The sequence below is a fragment of the Dromaius novaehollandiae genome, chromosome Z (genome assembly GCF_036370855.1).
Source record: "Dromaius novaehollandiae isolate bDroNov1 chromosome Z, bDroNov1.hap1, whole genome shotgun sequence".
In the NCBI taxonomy this organism is placed as follows: Eukaryota; Metazoa; Chordata; class Aves; order Casuariiformes; family Dromaiidae; genus Dromaius; species Dromaius novaehollandiae.
Genome location: NC_088132.1, coordinates 61,206,729 through 61,233,914, shown reverse-complemented (window position 1 = coordinate 61,233,914; position 27,186 = coordinate 61,206,729). Strand labels below are relative to the sequence as shown.

At 35.0% G+C, this 27,186-nt stretch overlaps 1 protein-coding gene across 9 annotated transcripts in view; it reads right to left on the bottom strand.

Annotated features, from left to right (window-relative positions):
* The window catches only part of LOC135325065 (A disintegrin and metalloproteinase with thrombospondin motifs 6), a 163,885-nt gene that overhangs the window by 69,353 nt on the left and 67,346 nt on the right, over positions 1-27,186 (bottom strand). For all 9 annotated transcript variants that reach the window (XM_064502512.1, XM_064502518.1, XM_064502513.1 and 6 more), the window contains 3 exons: positions 26,336-26,441; positions 14,837-14,983; positions 5,345-5,486 (listed from right to left, as the gene is read on the bottom strand). In XM_064502512.1, coding sequence (XP_064358582.1) covers positions 5,345-5,486; positions 14,837-14,983; positions 26,336-26,441 — 395 coding nt within the window. The remainder of the gene's footprint in view (positions 1-5,344; positions 5,487-14,836; positions 14,984-26,335; positions 26,442-27,186) is intronic.

Below are 27,186 nucleotides of genomic sequence, written 5' to 3'. Positions count from 1 at the left end.
AGTTTTTAGAACATGATCATGCAAGTCCTTGTACAAGAAAACTCAGACAATTTAATCATTCTAAATGCAAAAGGCCTGCATGATAATGATGGGAGGTTTTGCACTTGACAGGCAAGACCTTACAAAGTAAAGAATGCTGGAGAGGCTGATAAAGATGACAGAGTGCAATGTCAGCATCTTCAGTTCCCCTCTTTGCCTACACATAACTTTAACAGCAGTTTGCGAGCAACATAATATAAATCAAACTCTCATTGAACTACTTACGCTCTGCTAAAAAACGTTGAGTATAAAAAGACTTAGCTGTGAAAAAAAGCTGGGGAGCGGGTCACTTTTCAGTGAGTTAGGAAGCATTATGTACAGATTCAACTGAATGTACATTATGAGCCATAGTATCAAAAGGCGAGGGAACAGAACAGAACTGGTAGTTTTGGGGTAAAGATACACCAGTGGTTTCTCTTTCTTTCCTTTTTGAAAAATAGCCCCCAGAACATGCTTTCACCTTCCTAAAAGCCCTAAGTCAAACTAAATACCCCCCCTAAACTGAAGTAAATCACATAAATGTATCATGAAAACAGTGGCTATTGCAACAGTAATCATTTCTGTTTATATAAAAAGTATACTATATTAAAAGGCATTATTCCCTAACATTAAAATTTGCATCACCTAATTACAAAGGTCAATTGTAATTTCAGGCTATTTTACCCTACAAGAAATATTACAGAACTGCGTACAGAAATCTGTTTATTGTCCTGAATTTGAGCTCATTACTTACTTCGACTATTCTGAGTTGGCATGTGGGAAAGTAGGAAGCAGTGAAGGTATGAAGCAATGAAGGTATATTTATGTAGTCAACACTTTCCCAGTAACTTTCCCTTAATGGCAATTAGCCTTGCGGGCATTCTCCATAACTCATAAAAAGCTTCCCAGAGACAACAAAAGCAAGGGACCTACTGAGGGCAGCAGGAGGACTCCTCATTGTGAGAATATATCCCCATTCTGCCTGTTCATAAGCAGTAAGTTCACAGCTTGAACTGTTTTCCAAAATGCACTAACAAAATGTGAGTATAAACTGATGTTTGAATTTTAAGCTATTTTAGTTGGCAAACCAGCCATAGAACTTAACTGCAAACATAAAACCATGACACAGAAGAGAGCTACCTGTCATCAGCTAAAATACAATACCTGATGTATTAAACTCTAGTGTGAAATATGAATAGATTGCTCCTGCTGATTTGGGTGTAGGTAGTCATGTATGCAAAGGAAAGAATTTGTCCACTTATGCATCTATTCAAAGCATATACTGACGCCACCAGAGGTCGAAAAGCAAAGAATGCAACTAAATATACCAAAGAATTGTTAGGCACTATCTCTGAAATCCATGCTAGCAGCCAGCAGCTTCAAAGATCATAAAATGCACCACAGCAATATCAACCATATGCATAAAGTATTAACTGCTATTAAAATGTCTGGGGTTTTAGCCTCTGTCCTAAAAACGTGGGGACCAGCTCTAAAGCAAAGTATTATTTTGAACTACAAGATCTCTAAGTTACAGTCAGGCATATTCCAGATACTATTTAAACTCATAAAACAGAGAAATTAAAAGTCAGACTGGAATTTTTTCCCAAGTTAACCCAGACAGAGCCAACAGCCCTATTATTAAGCAGATGCTCAAGAGGTTAAGGAGGGAAGGATTCCATGAAAAATGTTCTCCTTGCACTCACCTGAATAAAAAGATTGAAAAAGTTTCTGAAATACCAGGAGAACTGGCACACAAACAGAGCAGAGAAGAACTGAGCCATGCTTGACAACCAGCAGAGGAGAGCTCACACTGCATCATCCTAACAAAGATGTCATATATCTTGTAGCTACATGAATGAATGGGAACCGGCACTGTTCATACCGTTTCTAATAACCTCAGACTCTCCCACTGCACTGAATCCAGTCAGATACTTGAAAGTACATATTGACTTTAGGAAGAAGCTGTGCATATATATTATATAGCAAAATTTCCACAATTACTACTTGGCTTACTGGAAGTTTTAAATTTAACATTCCCCTGAATCTGAAAGTGTACCCTAAAAATGCAATGTTTTAAGTATCGATATATTAAGTATTTGAGACAAGTTTTCCTCTAATTTTTGACTCAAAGTATCTGTTGCTTAATTTAAATTCCCTAAAATTGCCAGGGATTGGTGGAAAGTATAAAGAAAAACGCAAATGTGACATTAGAAGGATGACTGCTTACAAACACATGGTTTTACTGATAACTTAGCTAAACCTGAGCTCTTTGAATTCTTGTTTGACTTCATGTGCTGAACAACATAGGAAAATGTGACTGATAGCAGCAATGCTTCTGCTAGAGCAGTCCATAAGTGAATAAACGGATAGATCTCTTTTGCCCTCACATATTTAGGTCTTGTTCTAACAGTAATTATTGTACAACTACCACAGGGTTCCTTTCAGTGGCAAAGCTCCTTTTCACTATGCACACATAGAAAGGCAGAGCTTTGCAGACTCTTCAGTACTTGCATTCTGATGCCCTAATCCTTCAAACACCTCTCCAGGTATTTAAGTTCCTAAGGGAGAAAGAAGGCTTCATGCACTTAAATGTGCAAAATTCTTTACAGGATTAGGACCTAATTTATGATCAAAAGCAATAAACAATTGAAATAAACACACAGAGGGAATACATGAGGAAATAGGAGAGAAATGGCAATGAACAAAGATTACCATCAAAGTTAGATGGCTGAAAAAGGTAATTTTTCTAAAGGACACACATCAGGACAGAATTTTAAAGTAGAAAGAGCCGCACAAATTTCTAAGTCGCTTTGAAAATACTAGGTCGAAGTACTAAAATCTAAAAAATACTCAATCTAGATAGTTATACCAGAGCCTAAATAAAACTTGTGATTCTGTCTTTCTGATTTGAGAGTTCGACCATTTCTCTCGTCATGTGTCACCATCACAAATCAGTGAAGTATACAACCAAGGGAGAGGGCAACTAATTCTGAGATTACCCTTTGTTTTAGAATTTCCTTCCTTCTGGGTCACTAAGCACCATGCTAGAAAAACTACAGTGCCCCTTTTGTACGAGGCACTTCAATACAGAGGCAGATGACTGCTAACAAGAGTTTAGTGTACCCATCGTGTTCCATTGTTAATTAGGGATCTTCATTATGTCTGTCTGTTCATAGTTGCACATATATTTGTTAGAGATCAACAAACTACTACAGCATTTTGTCGTGAGTACTATGTCAAATAGGAACATCCAGAGTATTGAACCGAAGGCCTTTTTACCTCTGATAATGAAAGAGCAGAACTGAATATTCAACTTTGTGGGTATTCAGACCTAGTTCCACTACTCAGTTTTGAAAATCCTTTTTTACAGGAGTAGATCTTTCTTGTTCGAATATTTTCCATCTGCACTATCCACTTGCAAACACTTCTCTTCCCTTCAAAGGTATCACTTGAAATATGTGCCATCATAATCATCATGACGGCATTTTCCAAGCATTATGGTTATGGCAGGTAATATTTTAAATGTAGACAATATTTTAAATGTATATAATTTCTTAGATTGGCTATTACCAGACTTTTACAGTCATGTTATGTAAATATATACAATCTGAATAGTTATTAAGTGCCTCACAAAAAACCATATTTTTAAGTCATGCTCCATGGCACACTGGTAGAACACAATACACCGTATCAATTCAGAGGACTGGTGATGTCACATGAAGACTTAGTGTCTTGCAACTAGTGCCTCGGTTAAGTTTCAGCCTCTTTTTTGTAACTATAAGGGAATCCTAACAAAAACCTCAGAATGAAAAGACAGCAGACAGCACAAAGCCAAGATTACCTAAATCTTCATTACTTCCAATTGTTTGCATTTTTAAGGCCAAGATACTGGTTTAAAAACAAAACTGTGCTGTGCAGTTTGACATCACAACGATTATATAGTTGAACAGAGTTTGAAAAAATAATATACATGCAGAAGAGCCAGGTTTTGCACATTATTAACTTTCCAGTTTAATTTAAAATGCAGTATAACTCCAAAAATCATGGATTAAATACCTGCAGATTTCCTTAGTCTGAAAATAGTGTGTGTGCAGAGAATTTATTAAAAAAAAAAAAAAAAAAAGGAAAAAGAAGAGTATGCCTTAGATGTAGTGACAGAAAACAGGGCCCTGAAAGAACCGGGGTGAGAAGCGAGATCTTAAAGAGAAATAATAAAGGCCAAAAGAAGTTTGATGAGAGATCAAGAATAGAAGACCCAGCGAGCTAGTCAGCCAACTATATACAGCTTTTAAATCCTTTGTACAGTATGATCTGCCAAAGAGCCATCCCAAGAATAATATTGTACTTGTCACCCCAGGGATATTAAATATGGACTTCCTTTATACTTAGCCTTTAGAAAAGCGATTAGAACAAATTCAATGATTACACTGTTTTATTCGAATAACCAGTAATTAAAATATTACTAAAACTATGCATTTTTAAACCATTAGACATATTTTTAAGGTATATTTAATTTAGTCTCAGCTGATAATTTGATGACAAGCATAACAGAACGCATCCTTTTACTAGATATTTTGGGCAAGATTTTCTTCAAGATAATATTTAAAGATGTATTGCATAAATGGCCTAAATATTAGTGTGCAAGTTTTTATTTCTACTGTAAATTCCTTTAAGTTAAATACTGCACACCGGTACTAGCAACCAAAACTCTGCTAGTACTCAGCTCTTCAGTATTCTTTTCAGCTATCTAGCATCATGTTCCTCTGTTCCCATACCCAATTACTCTTTTCAGTAAGAGATCTGAATAATGTGAGAAACAATAACCTCAGTGCCAGCAAAAAAAAAAAAAAAAAAAAAAAAAAAAGTAAAAACAAACAGACCTGGCAAATCAATACAAGTACAAAAGTAACTTCAAAATGTAGCTTTAAATTGGAAAGTCAAAGCCAACACAACCAATTTCACGTTTCAAGATTAATACAAGATGGACCTGATCTCATTTAACTGGAATCAGTGAGAATCTTGCTCACTTTACAAGGAGCAGGATCAAGTGTTATGGGCTCTTTTTTTTTTTTATTCCTAACATTAAAATGTGCTTCTCCAACCCATTGTTACCCACACATTTTGGAGTACCGTACACACAAATGACTCAAGCAAAAGATGCAGCATAAAGATTAAAATTTACCCTTTGCTTACACATGGCGGCACCAGACAGAATACTGTAGGAAATCTGTAACCCACCACTGCATCTAACTAAAGATTTATGTTATGAAGGAATATATACAAATGACTAAGCAGAACACTCAGCATAAGGATTAAGACTTCTTACCCCATATTTACATTGGCGGGATGTTGCTCCATACTGGAAGCGACACTGTTCATCAGCATCATACACCTGACCTGGGGCCACAGCTGGATAAAGAAAGTCACGCTTGGGAGGCTCATTATCAAGGCAAGTACCACGGCCTGAACTGTTCAACATAAAGGACCAAAGGAATTAGGAATTCTATTGACTGTTAATCACAGTAACGATATCATGTATCTAGTTCTTACTTTTAACAGCACTGGGTGTGAAACAAATATGACTGCAATAAACAAACAGTAAAATGGTACACCCATGATAAAAAATATAATTAGAGGGAATTAAGAGCCCAAAGTAGTTTTTCATCATTATTATTATTAAACAAAAATGCTCATTTTAGATTGTGAAATAGATTTCATATATCATCCTTTTAAAAAGTACGATAATTTCTGAGCCACACAAGACTGATTTTCATTTTTAAGTTTCCTATTTGTGTTCACTGAAGAATAACTACATTTGGTCACAGAATGAAAAACAAACAAATTAAGCAAATTTTAAAAATGAAGTCTATAATTCTTAACAACCCTTTCAATCCTTCAACATCTATGTACTTTACAATCTTACGGATAATGAGAAGCTCAAAAGGCTTATAGAAAAATATGAACATTTAAATTTCAACACACCCTAGTGTTTATAAGATCACGACCTTAATGTACGTTCTTCTATCTGAGTGAACAAAATAGTTACAGTGGTCAAAACTGTCCAGGATCTTTAAATTTACCTATATTTGTATGGACCCAAGATCTTTTCCATTGCATTAATAATATTTAGCCTTCAAAATTTCATATTTTAACTATCAGCATCTTCTAAAAAGTTCATATTCTTTTATAATCACTATTTTTTTCAAAATATGCCCACATTCAAACATGATATTTTCATGTAGTGGAACAAACAGACAAAGCCAAAGGCTGACAGAGTTCTTTTGTTTAGAAAGCTTTATATTTTGCTAAATATAAGTACTCAGTTTTATTTAGTCAGTGTGCATAAAAGAGGACAGATGCTTTTTTACTTTCATTTCACATGTGAACGAGTGAGGATTTTTAAAGAATTCTTATGCCAACACTTTAAATTTTTTTCCAACATTCCTACAAATTTTGCCAGCACTTATGGTTTTTTTCCCAAATCTTTTCCATGCACCTTGCCAAAAGAACATAATTTCACAAGTGAATGTTCTACACTGTTATTTTGGATATCGCTAATTTTCAATACTTTTCATTTGAAGACAATTAGAGCAAAAAGCCCCCTTTAACCATATACTTCGTATTTTCAATTTTAACCCTATTTTATTCATTTCTTCTGAATAGTACAACAAATCCTTTGGAAAAATAAACAAACAAAAAAATATCCTGACCATTTCAGAAGAGGTAATACAGCAACCAAGGCAATAATCAGGTAAATATACAAAAATTATGATATTCAGTTACTAATGCCAATGAATTTAATGTTATTCTCTTGCACATTTTTTTCCTAAAATCAGGGCATAAAACATGTTGAAATCATGTTTCAACACATGTTGAAAATGTGTTGAAATTTAAAATATCAAATGTGTAATTCAGGAAAGAAAAAAAGGTACTTTCCCCTTTATTCCAATTTTTATTCTTGTAAACATTTTTTAAAATGGCAAAAGTTGGGAAACTATTCTACATTCTTTTGAATCTAAATATTTCAGCACTGTACTTTCTGTGTATGAAGAGTACACATTAATAACTGCAATATGGAAGTAACTCAAATACAATCTGATCCTTCTGCATTATTCAGACCAAACTGCAAACAGGAACTTTGCTTAAACAAGCAGTGAAAAGTATAGCATTTAACAAGAGCTCCAGCTAGTATTGTACATGATAGGAATATTTCCACAGACTCCAGTAGTGCAGAGTTTGGTCTGTAAATTTTGATTCCTGTAAACAGGTAGGCAAGGACACAGCGTTTAAAAACTCTCATTACCTTCAGTGACTCTTTCCATAGGCATATGGATCGCTGCACAGATTAGATTACAGAATCAGATCTTAATCTTTAAATGCACTGAACCTCTAAACTTAACTCTGTATCTACCCTACGAGACATAAAATTGTAGAAATAAATATTAAATGCTAATTTCATAAAATGGAAGTCAAAATCCTTGTAGAAAAAAAATGCCTGCTCTGCTCTAATGACACCATTTTCATTAAAATGAAATATTGTTATAGTAGTAAAAAAGCAAGAAAATGACTAGCAAGTGGTCATTCACTTACTGACTATATTACGTCACCATCTTCCAGACTGAAAATTTGTTTCTCTTTTTCCTTCTGCTTCCGTTCTATTATTTCTCTCAAGGTACTTGGACAAAATCAACACATTTTACAAACTTAGTATAAGAACCTGATACTGTACTGTGTGAACTGAAGTATTTTGGAAAAGAAATAGCAAATGTTATAAAACAGAGTCATGAAACCAGGGACTTCCCACTGGCAATCAAGTGTCTCACCAAATCTGCGCACAAAAGATTAACACAGTGAGGATCTTTACAACCTTTCCAGAAAATTTCTACTGGACTCAGAAATGGTGTCTTGAGTCTATGTCCCTCATCTTCTCCCTTTCTCTTTGCTCCACCAACACAAAACCCAGATACTTCAGAAAAGATTTCTGCTAAATCTTGAATGAAGCAAAAAGGTACCTAATGAATAAAGATATTGGAGCATTTCTAAACTGAGATCTAACAGTAATCATTCGGCATATGAAAGTGAAAAGACAAAAAACCAAACATTGTGCAGATGTAAAAGAGATAACGAGAAGGGAAAGAATGCCCCAACACCTTCATCTCTGCAATTTTAGAAAATTTTTCCTTGGAATCAGTTTTGCACTTTGTGATTTTATCTTATGCAGGTAGCACATATAAAGTCAAGAGATCTTGCAGGATATCCCCATGAGAGCATTTACATTTTTTTAAGAGGGAGTAGATAATCCTGATGAGACTCAATGAAGGCATCTGTGAGGACACCACTTCTATAGTCAAAGCTCTGAAGAAAAAATGCCAAAACTATGCATGTAGACCTTCCATAGTTTATGCTCATATTACAATATACCTATTCCCAAATATCTCAGCAACATACACAGTAGAACATAACTCCTTCGATGGTTGAGGAAAATATCCCAGAACACTGACACTGAAAGTAGGTTTTAAATGCTAAAAAATTGGCTCATTTATAATAACGATGAGGAATACAATGCAAACTATGACTAACAATCACATACTAAATTTACTGTAAATATTTTAATGATCTATTATAGCTGTACAAACATACAGATAGACTATATACAATACATTTAATTCTATTACAGAATTACTGATAAAAATGTGGGAAATTTCATATATGTTACATTTATCTTTTGAGTTATGTTCACGTATACCAACAGTAAAATATATTAACTATAAATATGGTGCATTATATATACACATACACATATAAAAATATGCATTATTTGTATGTGCATATATAACATTTGGCTCCTATTAGAATCCTTACTTCATACTACATATTTTTCCTGAGTAAAAACTGATTTTTAGTGAGTACCAGGATATATTCTTACACAGGTTTAAAAAATTCATTTAATTTTACATTAAGGAATAAACTCTTGAGACTGCTCACTTGTTATCTTGCTAAAGATAACAATGCATAAATATTTGTGGAATCGGGGCTTGAGTACTGGAACTGTGATTTAAGGTGGTATGTTTAAAATTAAAATGAACCAGAATAGGATTACTGAATACTGAGTTCAACTTTAGAGAAATTCAAATATAGATATGGATTGAGGAATCTCTCTCTTTGACGATAATTTGTACTTGCTTCCAATCTTTTATGCAGGCCTGACACTATGACTGATTATCTACTTCACCTCAAAGACTCTTTAATTTTCTACAATATTGTTGTAAATATCAATTTTTCTTTTGCTTGGTAGTAAAAAAAATTGCTATTTCTTTAATGATGTTTTCTCTCCCCAATATGATCTGCAATCCAAAGTGTTCCTTTTTTTTTTTTTTGAATACTTATCCAGGAGCCATATTAGGAAAAGTCTATTGGTCCACCAACGTATCTGGCCTTAAGAGTTTGGGAGATATTAAGCTATAAAATACTGGACCAATTTGTCGGGATTTTTTTTAGTTTTATCAAACATTTCTACAAAAAAGTTAGTGGAAGCTGTCTGTTGGTTTGGCTCACTGAAATTTGTTTACATTTAAATAACCCAAAAGGTAGACAAAGACTCTTACTTGCCAAGTCAACATTCAAAACCATATTGTGAGCCCATGTTTACAGAAATTGGTTCTCTTTTTTTTAATTAGGAAGCCTTTTAAACAAAATACTGACTCTTGAAGTTTGGGAATCTACAATAAATGAGAATGTATCCTTTTTACCAAAATAACTGTTGGCTAAAAAATTCTCCTAGTAAGCTTTAAAGTAAAAGAAAAAAGAGGCAAATTATAACCTGAAGTATAGGTCAATAGGTAACACTGAATAGTAAATTCTCTGCAGTGATTCGGTGAGGGAGATATGGAATTTAGATACAACAGATGTGACCTTACAAAACTAGTCTTAGTTTGTACTTTTTAAAAGTTAATTTAGATCTCTGGAGTATCTGGAGAATCTGGAGATTGGCTAATCTGCCATAGGCAGCATATTAGGCAAATATATAAGTATCCTTTATTTATCTTGCATATCCATTTGTATGTCCAAAATCTAAGGCCCAGATGATACCTGGACACAGGCATTGGAACATATTTGATATTCTCTATACACACTTGCTTGGACACAGATAGTTTGGCTCCTTTTTCCAGAGTTAGAAAGGTGTAGTCTTTGAGATCTAAATCCTGCTGTATGGTAATCCTAGAGACTCTCCAAGAATTTCCTGTGTTAAATCTTACTTATTTGAAGACTCTTGGTTCTTCTCCATTCCTCTTCAAAAGACAATCAGCCTTTGAAAGACAGAGCTGGCCATCTGGCTTCTTGTAACACACTCTCCTATCTGGCTCAGGCAAAATTAAGCAACGATTCCAGAAATCATCCAAATTATGGTACTACAAAATATAAAAGTAACTGAATAAAGAATTTTAAGTAAAAAGTTCCCTTTTTAAAGTCTAGGGATCTGCATGGCTATAATAGGCACACTGTCTAAATACATTTTGCATATAGAATGCTACATACATATATAAGTATATATATGCTGCACAGAATGAAATTTAAAATGATTGGTTTTACATCACACATAGTATCTTCAGGGTTCATTCATTTTTCCTATAAACTATATTTGAGGATTTTTACCATTCTCACAGGAATCTTTGTCCTCTGACACTGCTCACCAAACCTTTGATTCTCAGTGAGCACTTTTGCATTTAATTCCATAAAAGGTTAGAGAAATGTAAAGCCATTGTAAAGAATTTATCAGCACTTTGCCAGTCTTCCACCCTAACATAATGGTTGACAGACAACAACGTATTATATGCTAGAATAAATGGTTTTCCCAGAAAAATGGCACTTGCTTTAGAAAAGTCTTTCCCATAGTTACAAAATATGGCCATTTCAAACCTGTGCTGGCTGGTCTTCCTTCTTGGGAGCTCTGATAGCTCTGTTAACAATACACAGCTTTGCTTTGCCTTTATTACTATCCTTACAGTCACTTCCATCCTCTACCTGGTCATCCTGCAAAATAAACAGTTTTCCTAAGCAGCGTCTGACTGAACTGGTATCTTCCAAGTGATATTTAATGGCTATTCCTCAATTTCTTCTGTTTGTCCTAAGTCTGGAAAATTTACATCTGGGTGCAGTTTTTAGAAAGTCTTGAGGAAGAGGAAGGTGAAGCTGAGCCCTCCTTTGAGTATCACCAGGATGAGTTCTGTTTCAAAATGCTTCTGCATGATGAGAAAGTACAGAAGGGCTTTGTCTATCCTGTGAAATGGTGTACTGTGCAAAAATACCTTAGCAAGTGGTGACCCAAACTGGTAAACCTGCATGGATCTACCTTACTTGTAACATTGTGAACACTTTACCAGCTTCAGGCTGAATGCATTCCAGCTGCATTATCCTGGCACCATGACAGCCCTGCCCTAACTTAGCTGGACTACATCCAGACCCAAGCCGATAAATCCAAAAGCTCTTGTGATATGTCATACAGACTCACTGGCTCAGGTTTCTGCTAACTTGGTCATCTCTGCATTTCATTCCACCATGCTGTACTTTTCTTTTCAGACATAGCTAAATGAGTCCTAAACTAGCCATACCCACTGTGCACAGAAAAAGCAATTGTCATCCTTGTTTGTGGTCTTTTGAGTCTTGTCTCTGCTGTTTTCCCATTCTTGAGAAAAATGGAGGGAAAGAGGGCAGAGTTTAACACATCTGGGATTAAGCATATGCAGACACAAATGACAGGGTCTTGAGGCTTTGCCTCTAGAGCTCTAAATCAGCATTTTCCTCATCTGTTGCTAAATTATGAAGAAGTATTACAAGAAAATGGAAACATTTTTCCTTTCTGGATGCAGACTGTTCTGCTATATGGGGGCAGACAGGGAATTGCTACCACATGAAATTCTCTTTCTTTCCTTGCTTCTTGCTCTCTGATGAGGACTTGCAATAGATAAGCCTCTGCTCTAAAAGATGTTCTGCCGCAAGGAAAGATGTGAATGGGTAAAAAAGAATTGATTTTGGCTTCCTGCAGGTACCTGTGTAACTGGCATCTTAACAGCTTCCTGCTGTCACTGAGGAAATTACATGAAAAGCTGGGGAGGCATAGCACTAGAAACTTAGGAAAAATAAACTATAGTTTTACAGGGGAAAAAAGATTGATTCTGATGCAGACTATTCTACTTTGTGAAGTAATGCAACAACTATTTTAAGAAAAAAATCATCTATGCATTTAGAGGATATTAGAAACACAAACAATAAGCAGCATGGATTTATAATGAACAGATCACCTTTGAGAATTTTTTTATAGATTATAAAATTAGTAGATTAAGAAGTATCTCTGGCTCTTGGTACATTATATAACAATGTATCTTATGCAATTGGAAAATCCATTCATAATTGAAATGCATAAAACAATGTTTATCCAAGGTGACTTTGAAAAAAAATAACATCTGTATTCTGGGTTATAAAAACATAACTGAAATATCATAAAAAGTAACCTATTACTGGAATTATTTCTAGGGTTCAAGTATCATCTAGTATCTTCAAAAATGATTTTTATGAAATTCACAGATGGTACTAATTTGACAAGAGTTGCAAACACAGACAATGATAAAGAAGTATCTCAAAAAATTTAACAAGATTAGAACTACGGGAACAGATTCACCAGAGCACTATTATGCCTTTATGCTAGCGTAACTACAATTTCAGTGGAACCTCACTGACTTAAAACTGAAACTTAATAGTGAATCAAACATGGGTAATGGAAAAGAATAAGGAAGATACTTAGAGTAAATAACACATAAAAAATTAAATGTAACAAAGTAGTAAAGACACAAGCTAAACATGTTTTTAAACTGATACAGTAAAAAGTTAAAAGATCACTACCTACACAGAGGCATCAAGCTAAGTAACAAGGAAGTTCATCCAGACTGAAATTTAAAACCATGAAGGACCATTATGATCAAATGCTCTGACCTGTTCTGTTTGCAGCATAACGCAAGCCATAGAATTTCACCACGTGTTTCTTTAAACCCATAAATAAGAAACAACTGCTTTAACTACCTGTGGAATAACATCTTCATCTACAGACAAGATATTTTCAGGACAATAATGAGTTCAAAAGGGAGTTCAAAAGAGAGCAACAAGTAAAGGCAAGACAAGACTGAGAATAATAGAACTCTTATAGTGAGAAACAAACCTCCAAATACTACAAGAAAAATAGTTGAAATGTAAGCTGATAGTCAGAACTACTAAGGTGGGAAATAATCTCCCAGAAGAGATGAAAAATCCCATTCTTGGTCATAGTTAAAACTAAATTGCATAAGACACCAGAAAGAATACTAAAGGGAATAGACAGCATTGCATTGACAGAAGTGATTGGCAGTGATAAAACAAGATGACCTTGTCTAGTTTTTCCTTTAATCTGTGTTAAATGAATGCATATATATTTCTTATCAGAAAACTGATTTATATTCTGAGAAACATGTACCACAAATATATGTAGGATGATTTAGTCAGCATACTTTAGTTTAGGCAGTCATCCCAAACACTGCAGTACACAAAATGCCAGTGGATAGCTCAGTGGGGTGATACAAACTGCCTTAAACTGATAACAGTAACTGAAAAGAAGTACATTCATCTGAACAACGCCTAATATCAACATGAAATTGTCCACTGACTCTTTATGGAGTCTAAGCACCTCTTTAGAACAAATTGATGCTCCTGTACAGTGCGTGGGAAGCTGTGTTAGAACCAATAAAGCGCAAATACTACTGGTTTGGATGGGTCCAGATAAGATTGAGCATACAGCACCTTATTCTGAAGTTAGATCTCTAAAAGAGGAGCAGAAGCTCATTTTGTTCATTGTAGTCTAGTGGTTAGACCACTGATTTAGGCTTAGTTTAAGTCTACCTCCTACAACATAGTAAGTAACTGAATTATTAAACAACCTTTATTTCTTAAAGGAATGATTGCACTGATGACACTGAGCCTATCAAACAATTGCAGTTTACCTCCATAAAGCCCCTATGTAACACACATTTAAAAAACTCCTGTTATGAATCTATTCTCAGTGAAGTCACAGTACTTTGGTGTCTGTCTTCCACAATGTAAATTACATAAAAAGGCTTCATTATGCATCATGTATACCAATGTATACCAATCAGCACATTTTTGTGACTAACATATTTTGACTGTTTTAATTTTTTTTAATAGAAGCAAAATTTCCCGGTAGCATAAAAACAAAAATGTATTTCTGGATAAAAATCACCACACAATTAGCACAATTTAGCTCATTTTTAAGTTATTAATATAAAAATCTATCCCATTCTCTTCTTGACCTTCATATTCTTACGAGGGGTATTAAAGGACACTGATTGAAAAAAAAAATAGAAGACTTAGTAACAAAACAGGAAAATGAAATTTAGGAGGAACAGGGATAGAACCATGTTCTCTTAAACAGATTGCCTCACATTGAGCATGTATTTAACAAAATACTCTCTATATTCCTCCCCTTTCTATTTCTTACCTTCAGATTAATGAAGTAATGAAACGTGGTCAGCACTTCAAAATGTTTTGAATAGATCAAAAATGAGAACTGTGAGGTTAAGAATGCAGCAGAAGAAGCTTTTGCCATTACATAGAAAAAATACTTTGCAATATGAAAATCTGAAGTGACTTGTTACACTTTTGTCTTTTCATCCTAAAATTGTAAACTATTAGAAAAGGTCACTGTAGCTCCACCAACTATTTATTCTGAAAGGTGTGAATTTTTGGAATTTATCGTTTTTCTTGACAGATTACTTACTCCAAAAAACTGGTGATGTAATCCCGACTGCAGGCTGACCAAGAGAAAGGGTTGGTGTTTGCTGTAATATGAGCTGCCATTAGCTTTGCTGCTTCATGACCTTTGGTCCCACAGGAATTTCCAATTCCATCATGATTCATACCAAAACTGCCCAAAAGAGGAGGAGAAAAACAGCTCATTACTTTTCTGCAGAATCAGGCATCTCTTCAAACTTAACGTGATTTTTACAAAGGTCACGTCTGGACCTAAAAGAACACTCTTAGTACAGCAGAACTGTAAGCGGAGAAGTAGGATCAATTAAACTCTAGTTTAGTCAGATCTCAGAATACTGCACAATTGTTTGGCACTTTTCTTTTTTTTTTTTTCCCAGAGTTTTGAAAGCATTTTACTTATCTTATAAAGCTTTTTAAAAATAGTTTCACAATATTCTTGCAACATAAATTAAAGGAAGTTGGTCCTAATTTAGGTATTTTACCTGAATAAGGACTATATATTGAGGCACCTGGATTAGTAAACAGAGACAAATAGGGAGTAGGTGATGTTTCTGTAATAGTCCAGTATCTGCACACAGTAGCCAATGAAAGTTCAAGGAGAACTTGGGTTTTGCAATTCCCAGGCCCATGCTCTATATGCATGCTCCCTCTATGTATTCACTCACATGGATGAGACTTGGAGCCTTTCTATTTTAAGTCCCCTTCATCATGGAACTTAAGAGTGAAGGAGACTTAAGATCAGTGGAATACACAGGAAGAAATCTCTGGGTGGCATTTGGCTAACAGAGGTTTCCGGACGACAAATTTCTTAACTTTCAACAAAGATGATATGACTTTGAAAAGAGAAATATGGCAAAAGAATCCTTATGCCCTGGGAATCTGAAATAAACCCTTGGAGCTATAGATGGCCAATATAATAATCAAATTAAAACAAGAAGTTAACTCACTGAGCATCTAATTCAAAAGATTTTCATTACATGTGTAAGACTATCTTTAATGAAATTATTACCATTATTCCTAAACAATCAATGAAATATGCCTGACTGACCTGACATAAATGAAGCACTTGAAGAGAATATGCACAATGAGAACCTTCTCTATAGCATACGTTTTTATAATTCCATTTTCTTAGTTTGCCTTCGATGAATTCCCTCTCAATCAATCTATATTGGGGGAATATAACCTATTTCTTAAATATTAACCATTGACCAAATTAGGTCTTCCTTTCCAAACATGGCACAAGACTTACGAAATTAGAGGGACAGGCAGTGAGACACATAAACGCTTCCCTGACCATGGGATGAAAAAGCAGTCAAAGCAAATGCCAGAACTGAACTTCTACACACCTGGAGCAGTGAAACTGTCACTTCTTTATGTGTTTTACAAAAAACTCAGTCTCTGGAGCCTTCCGTATTACAAATGCTAAAAAGACTGATTCCCTGATTTCTTTTTCATCATTCAGGAACAAGAATGTATTGAGGCAGTCCATTCTGATCTTCTAGAAACTTTCAAGGCTGATCGCCAAAAGACACAACTGATGGTACATTAGTGGCTGGCTATCTCTCTACAGACAAAAGAGTATTTCATACTACTTTCTTTACTGAAAACAGTGACAGTGTTGTCAAATTAATCTGAACCTATTGTTCCAGAATGTGGTATAAAAACATGAGACCTGCATGTTACTCTGAGCTCCAAGACACTGGGTACTGTTCCACCTCTTTAGCTGACCATTACGACCTAAAAGCACGAGGTATACCAAAATGTTCCTCCCAACAATCATTAATACCACTGATAAACGAAAAGGAACCTCAGTGAATTTATCTGATGGAGGTTTCCTCTAGGTTGGGGAAGGACCTGATCAGCGAAAAAAGCATCACTTCCATGCCTATGGGATATTTCCCTGTGGAATACAAAGTCTATAGCAATGTCTGCCTGCATCCAGTCTAGCATGTGGTGTCTCATAAATACAGGAAACCATATGCTGTATTATAAATGAGAAAGGTCTGACTGACATCTTAGGTTATTACCACCATAAATGGAGAATACTCCCTGGCATATAGTAAATGTACAGCTCTAAACACAACTCCTATCTGAGCAACATACATGCTGTAGTGAAACCTTCAGACCATTGTTAATTGTTATTCAATCGCTCTTCAATATCGATATACATATTGGGAGGGAAGGAGTTGGATGTCAATGCAACAAACTGAATCAGAATTTTACAATGGAAAAAGTAGCTTACTGGCCTAATTCTCAGCTGCCATCATTTTCTAGAATTAGGAATGCCTCAAACAGAAACCTTTTCTTTTGAATTATGTCTGTATAATTTCTTAAAACAGAAAACCTCAGGTTTTAACAATCTTTGCAAATGAGTCTCATATAAATGAGCATATTGGGAAGTGGAAAAGAGTTGAACTGGATCATGCTGACTATTTCTGATAGCCAGATATTCATAGCTAATGTATTTCAACTGTCAAAGAAATAACACAGGCAGACTCCAACTGTCTGGAAATGAAAGAGTCCAAATGTGATTTGCAGCCTTTGGGCCTATCAAAAAATGAACAGATTTTATACTTTAATAGCTTTCCTTGTTCTACAAGTTTTCCTTGTGAAAAAGATGTTGTTGCTGATGGTAGCAGTGGTATGTCTCATAAAAAGTATGTCTGCAAATGGAAGCTGCTATTCCTGATGTGCACAGGAACTCAAGGCCTTTTCATAAGCTGCTGGTAGATTCATTTCTTTTTTTCTGAATATTTATTCATCTAAATAATCTATTCACTTCTGAGAAGGCTCTTCCATTTGCTCTTGCTTCTGAATTTAATACGAAACTGATGATTAGTGCAGGTAATTTTTTCTGATGGCTGGAAAGGGGGTTTGCAATTACTGTCATTTTTTTCCAAAGATGGTAGTGGCAGTATGCCATTACAGTCCAGTAATTTTCACCCTTATGGCCATGACTGCAGAGGAAACATGTTTCTGACCAAAGTACCAGCTTTATTTCCATGAGAGCATGTCATTTATATTTGGTCATCATTACACTCAGGCTACCTCTTTTACAAAAGCAAGTTTGCAATTAGATTCGAGTGGGAAGGCAAGGAAGAAAGGTGGGAACACAAAATGTTCCTTATGGAGCCACTGGTATAATTTACTTACCTATTTCAAACTGCCTAAACAGATGCAGACTGTATTTTTTTTTTGCTGGCTTAAACAACCTGTCTAAAACTAACAGTACAATTCTGGTTTTAAAAGAACAGCCAGATGAGCAAGGAGACAGTCAGAAGTCTTAAGTAATACACAGGAGTTTTTCTATGAAGTTTTTCTATCTTTCTGCCTACCATGTCATGAAACTATAAGGAAAAGTGTTTGGCAGAGCACCCCTGAACCACTGTTTTTCTTCAAGCATTATAGCTCTTCTTTTCCAAAGAGAGTCTACATTACATAAGAACTATGCAATGCAGCAGCCCAAAGAGCTTTAAAATCATAACTGAAACTCTCCTGAAATTTCTCTGTAGTTGGTATCTTTCTTAGAAATGCTAAGAAGGTGGCACCTCTGCCTAGTGCTGCATGTCCGTTTCATTTACTAGCATCTGCAATGGAATGGATTCCTTTTTCTTGGCAATCTGTTTTGCCTTGTATCTGAAAGAAATATTTGTACTACACATCCAACTTAAGATCTGACCTCAAAAATCACAGAGGAGGTAACTGGTCTCAGCTGCACTGAATAAAAAGGCAATAGATAACCAGAGACCCTGGGATAAAAGTGAAGGACGGGAATGTACACTTCTCCTTTATCCTTCTTTTATCTTGTGAAACAACAATACTGCAGACACCTCTCTCCCAAGTCCCGACAATTTCATTTTTATCTAAGATGAGGTTGCTGATTTGTTGGGTGGTTCTAAATTCTGATTGTTATAGTTGCCAAAAGAGGTACTGCTTATGCATTTGAAATGATAGCAGCTATTTTTGTGAGACAGCCAGGATGCTTCTGTCTTGATTTATTACCTAAACACTTAAGATTCAGAGAAGACAGATCCAAAACAATCTGAATGGTCCTCAGTACTGCTCACAGAGGTTTATTTTATATATCAAGTATTTTTCTGGCACTGAAGTTATATGAAGTGTGCTACTCATGTGAATTGCTTTTCTCACTCTTTGCAGGCAATCAATTATCTCTGCCTTCCAACTGTAGTGCTAGAGATTTGTGTATCAAGCCATTTCCTAGTTTTCTTACAGTTTGGAACACCAAGAACTGCAGCGGTCTCTAATTTTTCTTTTCTCCAAATACAATAGGGGACATTCATATTTTTGTTCACTTACAGTAGGCATGGGAGAATCTGGCCTAATCCTGTTAAAGTGGCCCTTAATTTGTTCTGCCACTTGTTTAACAGGGTTGGGAAGAAAGTACAGGAGGTGGAGAATCTTGAGTCATCTCAAGATGCCTCTTTGAGGCAACAAAGCTACAAAAATACAAGTGAAGGAGAAATATTGTAAAATCAAGCTCTTGATCTTCTTGTCCACTACCTGACACCAATTTACAGTTGTATAACTACCCATAACTCTTTTGAAAAAGAGCCCATTCTTTTTAAGGGAGAAAAGAGACAAAGTTTAACCTTAAGAAGTTTTATACTAAGTGTTTGCACTAAAAAAAGACAAAATAAACATATATACTAAGAGTGAAATGAATCATTTTCAAGCTGAGCATCTTGACCCAGGTATGTTTGTAGATCTTCCTTGATTGCTTCAGCATGTCACTTGGACACACTGCCCTTGAAAGATTTACAGAAAATGAAGCAAGAGTCAGGGGAGGGACATAAAAGTGCACAAGTGAAGAGTCCTTTAAAAATTTCTAACAATAAAGCTCTAATACAGTGGTAAGATGAAAGGCATGCTTGAACAAGTATTTTGCACATTAGATATATGATCTAGGGAGCAAATAAGAATTTGCTTGTAAAAACTGCCAGCTTTTAAATTTACTGCTTAGACAAGACTTATCCTTTTTTTCATAAACTCTATATTCATTTTACTTCTACTTTACTTTGTGTTTGTTCCAGTAACTATTAAATGATGTCACTTAAATCTTTAGAAATTTGGTATTTTATCTAATTAAACGATTAATAAGGAGTATATTCATATGGCTTAGAATATCTATTCACTGAAAGTCTATTCACAATCTAAATTGAAAACATAAGGAAACTACCAAAGTCAGCTTTATTATATCTGTAAAAATCTATAGTTTTCAATTGTCTTTTCTTAGTGACATTAGAACTTACACAAAGGTGGAAGGAAGAAGTATTAGGATTAGAAAGAGATTCAGTATTAATCTTGTTCAACCAAGAAAGTGATAATTTGAACAAAATCTACTACTAACAAATAAAGAAATTTTCCTACAATACTGGACACGTGAACTTCACGTAACCCATGCAGCAATTTCTGTATGGATAAATATGACAATTTTCTTAATTACTTTCATGCCGATTAGTAGATAAATACTTCTAAATTGATATGATGTTATCAACTGGTACGTTTTTTGGAAAAAGTGCTATCTTCATATCTTATGTTTTTGTAGTAATAAAAGGCCAGAACTTTTTTTTTTTAACCATATCCTCCACACACTGTCATAAGAGACTGTTCTCCCCTTTCTCTCTGTTTAAAAGACCTACTTGTATTTCTAGCCAATGTTATAAAAGCATTGGTTATAGCTTCATAATTGCATGCAAATTGCAACTCACTTTTAAATGACATGACGAAGAAAAGAATAAAAAAGTATGGTCTTGAAAATCAGATTATTTTAACTTGGGACCACAAACATTGATATTCATTTATCATAACTACATCATATTGCATTGTTCCCCTCAAGGGAGGGATCAAGATTATTTCGCTACTTCACTTTGTATTTCCATGTCTTAGTGTGGATTTTAACCTTAACTGCTGATTTCCTGTATTTGGAGATCATTATATGGTTTGGAGCATCCCTAATCCTTTATTCTGAAGCAATGCAGAATTCCCAACTTTGCTTTTGGTTAAACATACTACTTTTCTGAAAATTTGGGAAGCATTTATTGAATAATGTAGCTTTATAAGAAGCATACCTGCCATGAAATTAAACATAATTTTTGCATTCTTTTATCTTAACATTTCTCACATTTACTTTCTATGTCATTCTTCTTCTGAGGTATGGCTGATGATCAAACACAATCAAATACAATTTTGCTATATTAACATAATTTAGTATTAAATAACTTCTGAAGCTCTTCAAAACACTGCAAATTTCAATTTACTGAAAAAAATACAGCTGATTCAGAAACTTGAACTTTATTATGGGGAAATGGCAGATTTCTATGAGAATCTTAGGAAAAAAAGTAGAGCACAAATTTCTCCTCCAGGTTAACACTGCCATAGCTATTCAGTTTTCACGTCACAAGAGTAACGTCAAGTAATGTTTCCGTGCTACACAAAGCAGGAGTCTGAATGCAACAGAGCTGAACACTATAGGTCAAAGTGGAATGTACTGCCTCTAATCAGGAAGCAAACTTCTGAGGCTCAGATTTCCTTCAGAAATTCATGATGCCCTGAAGGTTACTGTAACCTTCCTCTTCACCCCCATTTATTCTACTTACACTTTTGTTAGGATCTGTGAAATGTTATTACATTCCTTTTCCTTGATTAGAATGCTTTAATATAAGACAAATGATTTTAGTATTGCTAATTCTATATTTCAAGTAGTATTTTCCACATATTTAGACTTCATATTGTAAACCTAAACACAGTACAGAAACCAGAATTGTTTTTCTAGCCTCATGTTTATGACATTTCAGGCAATATGCACAATACATTATTAAAATGAAAGTCCCAATGAAGATTTTTTACATTTATACAAGTTGCATGCTTTTATACCTGCAATATAACAATGGCAGACATAAAACAATGTTCCTTTAAACAAAAGAGGAAAGATACGACCATATGGTCCTATGTGATTTTTCCAGTCAATTTACTCTCTTAACCAAAAAAAGAAAACCTGTTTAACTTTACTTAAACTGTCCCTAAAATTTAAAGGGATTATTCTAAATATAACAGGACAAGAAACCAAAGCCAAATGGACCTTAGGTATTTAGCAGGGACAAGTTTTAACATAGTTCAGTGACTCTTACTGACTGAGCTGGCAGTAAGTCAAGGAGTCTGGAATAGAACTTGCTCTCGCACATTAGTAACTTGAAGCATCGCAAGCTTCTAAGCTGGCCATTCTAGTGTTGAGGTGCTCACACACTGTAGGTCTGAAATGGTCTGTCAACCTTGCTGTAAAGATGGAAGATGTCACCATCGTGCATAAAACAATGATGACACCATCAACTGGGGATTTGTTCATGGGAGACCTGACGGTCATGGGAGACCTGATGGTAAATGTTGCTAGCAAAATTCATCCTAGTTATGATCAGTATTTTGAAGGTTGAAATATGTGTGCCTAATATTTCAGATTGGAGTATTTTCCTACCGGTTATACAACACATACATTCCTTGAATAAGCATTTTTTCTAGGAAAAAAATCATTCTAAAACTGAGGTCCTAAAATGCAGCTGAGGTCTGACAGATCGAAGATGAAGTTCACTGATTACTGAAGAAGGAGGGAAGGGTATCAGCTTCCCTGAAAATGTCTCTAGGAAGACATTTTCCTAGATTAGAAATTTCAGCTCCAGCACTGAACACTAGCTTTCTCATACAGGCAGCAGGGGTACTCAGGTTATTTTCCTGCTTTGCATACAGAATGAAAATGAATGCTACAATTGCAGGCACATTCTAGCTGTATGAACTAATTCAGAACTAAATACATGCTAGAAAATACTACTCTTTTTCATCTTTAAGACAATTTACTTCATTAGACCATAGCCTTTCCTTAACTTTCTTTCCATTGAGATATGACTGCCAAACCCCTCTGAATTTCAATTCATTACATCTTCTATTAGTCAAGACAATGCTGATTTTTCAGAAATTACTTTACCCACCAGCCTTTTCTCCCTGCTGCTTCCATACAGCATTCAATAACTATCTATCATTAGTAAACTCTTCCTCTACTCCTTGAGTTTTATGGCCAGGTCTGTGTTCTAAGCCTTGTCCACAATCCCTATGATTTGAAATTTCAAATATTTTCCTTTTATTTTCTCTCATTTCTTCTTTTTCATTTTTTCATTTTGCTTCCAGACCTCAGCTAATTCCATAGGACTACAACAACAAAGGCCACAATACCTACCCTTAGCTACACACCCCTTTCAATGGAACCTGGAATTCCGTATCAGTTCAGCTAATCATCCAGTAGTGTGCATGGCGCACATTAGACAGCTCAGAAAGCAATGCACAAAAAAAGCACACTGAGTGGGAAGCGACCTAACTCAAACCACAGGGAAACACTGAAGATGGGAATGGATCTTGTATCTTACCCTTCTCCGAGGTTTAGATACCATATGCAAGCCTGCAAAGTCACTTTCTTCACTAAGAAGAGAAAATCTAAGGGAGCTGTCCCTTTTCATGCAGCAACTCAGCGACTGCAACACTCATGCAAGATGCAGGGCATATCCATTCAATTCTCAGTCCTGCCAAAAAGGGAAATCTACACTGGTTTTGGTTTTTGCTTACCAGAAATCTCAAGTATTTCTTCAGTGTAAAATGTATGATGGTAGGAATCTAAGCAGCCTGAAAGTCAAGCATCACAAATAAACTTTCCAGAGACACTATTTTGAAGACTGAAGGACTCGCTTTGAATTATATCTGATGAATAGAAGTATTAAGGTAACACAAGCCTGTTCTCAGAACCATGAGTACGGAGAAACAATCATGAAACTGCTGGTCTAACACTATCCTTTATACCCTCAGGAAAGGAACACAAAGACAGTCACAGTATACGAATGGCTTTAACAAACATAGGCTAAGAGTTTTGACTGCACACAGCTTATCTGCACCAAAACTGGATTATGCACATACGAGAGCTACCAGTGGTGAGGAACCAAAGCCAAATATTTAAAAAATTACTTTTAAGTATTTAACAGAAAGTATGACTGATGATTACAATCACACTCTAGCTGTCTCTTTCAGTCTTCAAGACTAAGTGCTTTCTGAACAATATTCTTTAACTAAATAAAAGTTATTGGGATCAACGTAAGGGTAAATGAGTTAAATTTAATAAACTATGATATACAAAAAGTCAGATGGGATGATCTAATGATTTCTCATCACTCTAAAATTTAATAATCTGCTAAAAACTAATAACAAGTTAAGCCATACTTCCATCAGAGAAATCTTACAAATCTAGTTTTGGAGAAACTGTGGATAATATAAAAATATATGTTTTATCATTACTTTTTTCTTTTAATCACCGCAAAATCTGATTCCTCAGTTCAACTTTTTTTTACAACTTCAGTATTTCATGGCAAATATATAATTAAGAAAAACATAATCTTTCCGAGAGCATTCCTCCCATCCTAATTTAATTTAGCGCTTTTTGGTGTATGGTATATATTCAGTCTAGACATGTCCCTTAAATGCTTCAATTTTCCATTTGACAATAAAGCCAATTCCCCATTTCCCATGTAGGTCTGAAGAGAATAGCAATCACTGTGTGTATCCGCAGAAAAAAAAGCTTACAATGCTCCTTGAAATCATTTTTTTTTTACTCACATAGGCAAGCACTTTCTAGTTCATTAATTAATAATACCTATTCAATTTGAAAATAAGGAGGAAGTGAGGAGGAAATAATAACTTTCTTGATTTAATCACAGGGGCTTTTAGTCTCATTTTGGGTAATGGAAAGTGACGCATGGATAGCTCAAAATATTATAAAGCTTGAGGATTTTTTGCCCACATATTCTTCCCAGCCTTTACTGAAGATATCTACATGGCATGTTTATTTTTAACATAGTGCTTGCAGTGCAACTTTTTTTATTCAATGTCTATCACAAAAAGCCTAATGAATTTCATTTCTGTTTTTTCTTCAAAACAGCGTTTGACGTGTCATGCAAGCTACAGGAAGAGGTGAAGGTCTCAAAGACCAGAGATTTCTTATGTATAAGAAGCCAAAAGATACAGACAGTAGTGAAAACACAGTAAAAAGATCCCGTGATCACAGTATATTATGGCTATATTTTCTCAGATTCTAATCAAAGTCTAAGCTCTGTAAAGCAACTGTTGTCATCATACCAGCTTTGCATAATAAAATAGCTGTGTATATGAGCTACCATTTAAATTACGTTCATTTATATGTGAAATAACTGACATAAAATATATAGTTGTATGACATACAGACTAGAATGCAGATGTAGTATTGGAAGACATTTTTCTCTTGTGAAATGTGTCACTTCAATTCACAACAAGGTCACATATCACCATAAAAGATAATAATAAGCAAGGATTTCACAACTACTAGCTATTCAGAGGAGCTATTTCCTCAAGAGTGGAAATATACTTTCCCTTATCCTATCTTGTACAACTCATGCAAGTAAAGGAAAAGGAGGGGAGGAATGAAGATCAAGAAAATTACATCTGTTTTAAATTATTTTTGTTAAGATCTTACACAATTGCCTTTGGATTATAGCATTCATCTACTTCAGTGCAACTACAGTGTTTTCTTCATACATAATATAAATGAGATCATACTTGCCCAGTGATTATCTCGCATGATAGGTGGGCTGGAAATAAGTGTTTACTTCCAACTCCTGCTTTTGATCAGCAGATTGATAGTTTCCATTTCAGTCTGCATTGGAACTTTTAGTAGTTGCATCAGCTAATGATTGGAAAAACATGTCATCCATAACTTAGTGTTGGTCAACCCATGTAAACAAAGGAAACCTCTTGAATCATAATAGAAGCTGCCTATTTTTTTTATAGTCATCACAAAGTACTAATGGCACTATCTTTCAAAGGAAGACCCGAAATACTTTAAGACCAATCTCTACTGAGATCTAGGACTGTTTTATAACACCAAGTTCTTTAAAATGATATGCTGGTGCTTCAAAAGTACAAGTGATGTTATGACTGTTTTACGTGTTTCATGCTTGGGTGAAAGACGACTCCTAATGTACAAATACTGAAAACAGAAGCAATGTCTTCATCAAAATAGCCTGAATTATATTTAAGATAAAATAATGAAAAGCAAAAAAATTATCTTTTAACTGCTTTTGTTTCACAAAGAAAGGCAGACAAAAGTAAGGGAAAAAAGACAATTTTCAAAGCCAAATATTTAAAAATATGAAACAGAGTAGGAAGGTTGTGAGCCAAATCTCAAAAGCACAGATTAAACTGGAATCTGAAATCAAAGGGTAAACAATGAGTCTTCAGTTCTAAAGTTAAAGCCTTTGGTAATATATACTAAGTGAAATACACTGCCACTCATGAATACTATATACAGAAACACAGAGCACCAGAATAGAGATGGTACAGCCAAGCAGAAAAAATGGTATCTATTATTAAACTATTATTAAAAAGGTGATACAGTAAAATTCATTCTTTTTTTAAACTCACTCACTTGTGACCAATCTCATGTGCAATGGTAAAAGCTGAACCTAGGCCAATGTCTTCATTAATGCTGCAGCTCCTTTCAGGCTCACACATTCCAGCCACAGAGGCCAAGCCTGAATAAACAGAAGGAGACACAAAGGGTCATGCCAAGGTGTTTCAGTCTTAAAAGCCCTGGTTATAAATGCCTGGATTCTTTTTAATAACCTCTATGCACAGAAGGAGCAGTTGGCAAAAGGTTAACTTTCTAGTCATTTGCAAAATCACTGGGGGGAATTTCACTTTCCCGGCTAGACATTAATATTTTTTGAACTGCAGTCAGTGCTGGAAAATGTCTAGACTAGGGGTTAGATTTATAAATTTTACTTCTGGTAACTTGGGACCACCTAGTAACTTGAGCCAGGAGAGGGAATTCAAGAAAGCATTTCTATTTTAACATTCTTGAGCCTGAAGAAAGCAAAATGTATCCACATTATTTTTCTAAAGAAATCTGTTTAAGTTTAGCGGGTTCATAAAAACATACAAGCAACTTTTTAAGCTACAAAAAGCCCCACATGGTATGTTAAAAAGACTGTAAAAACAAAACTGAATGCATCAATGAAGAGAAAGGAGACATGTTAATAACAAGCATTCATTTAACCATGGAAGTCTTTTCCATTTATCACCAATCATCTTCTGGAATTAAAACCTTATTGTATTACAAGTACTCTAAAAATTTTTTTTAGAGAAAGCAAGCCACTAGCATTTACAGAATATGGCTCTTCTGTATCATATACATTCTTCAGCATCAGTACATGACACAACATATTGCAGACACAATTTGTTGCCACTAGAGAAAGCTCTAAACATCAGTTTATTTAT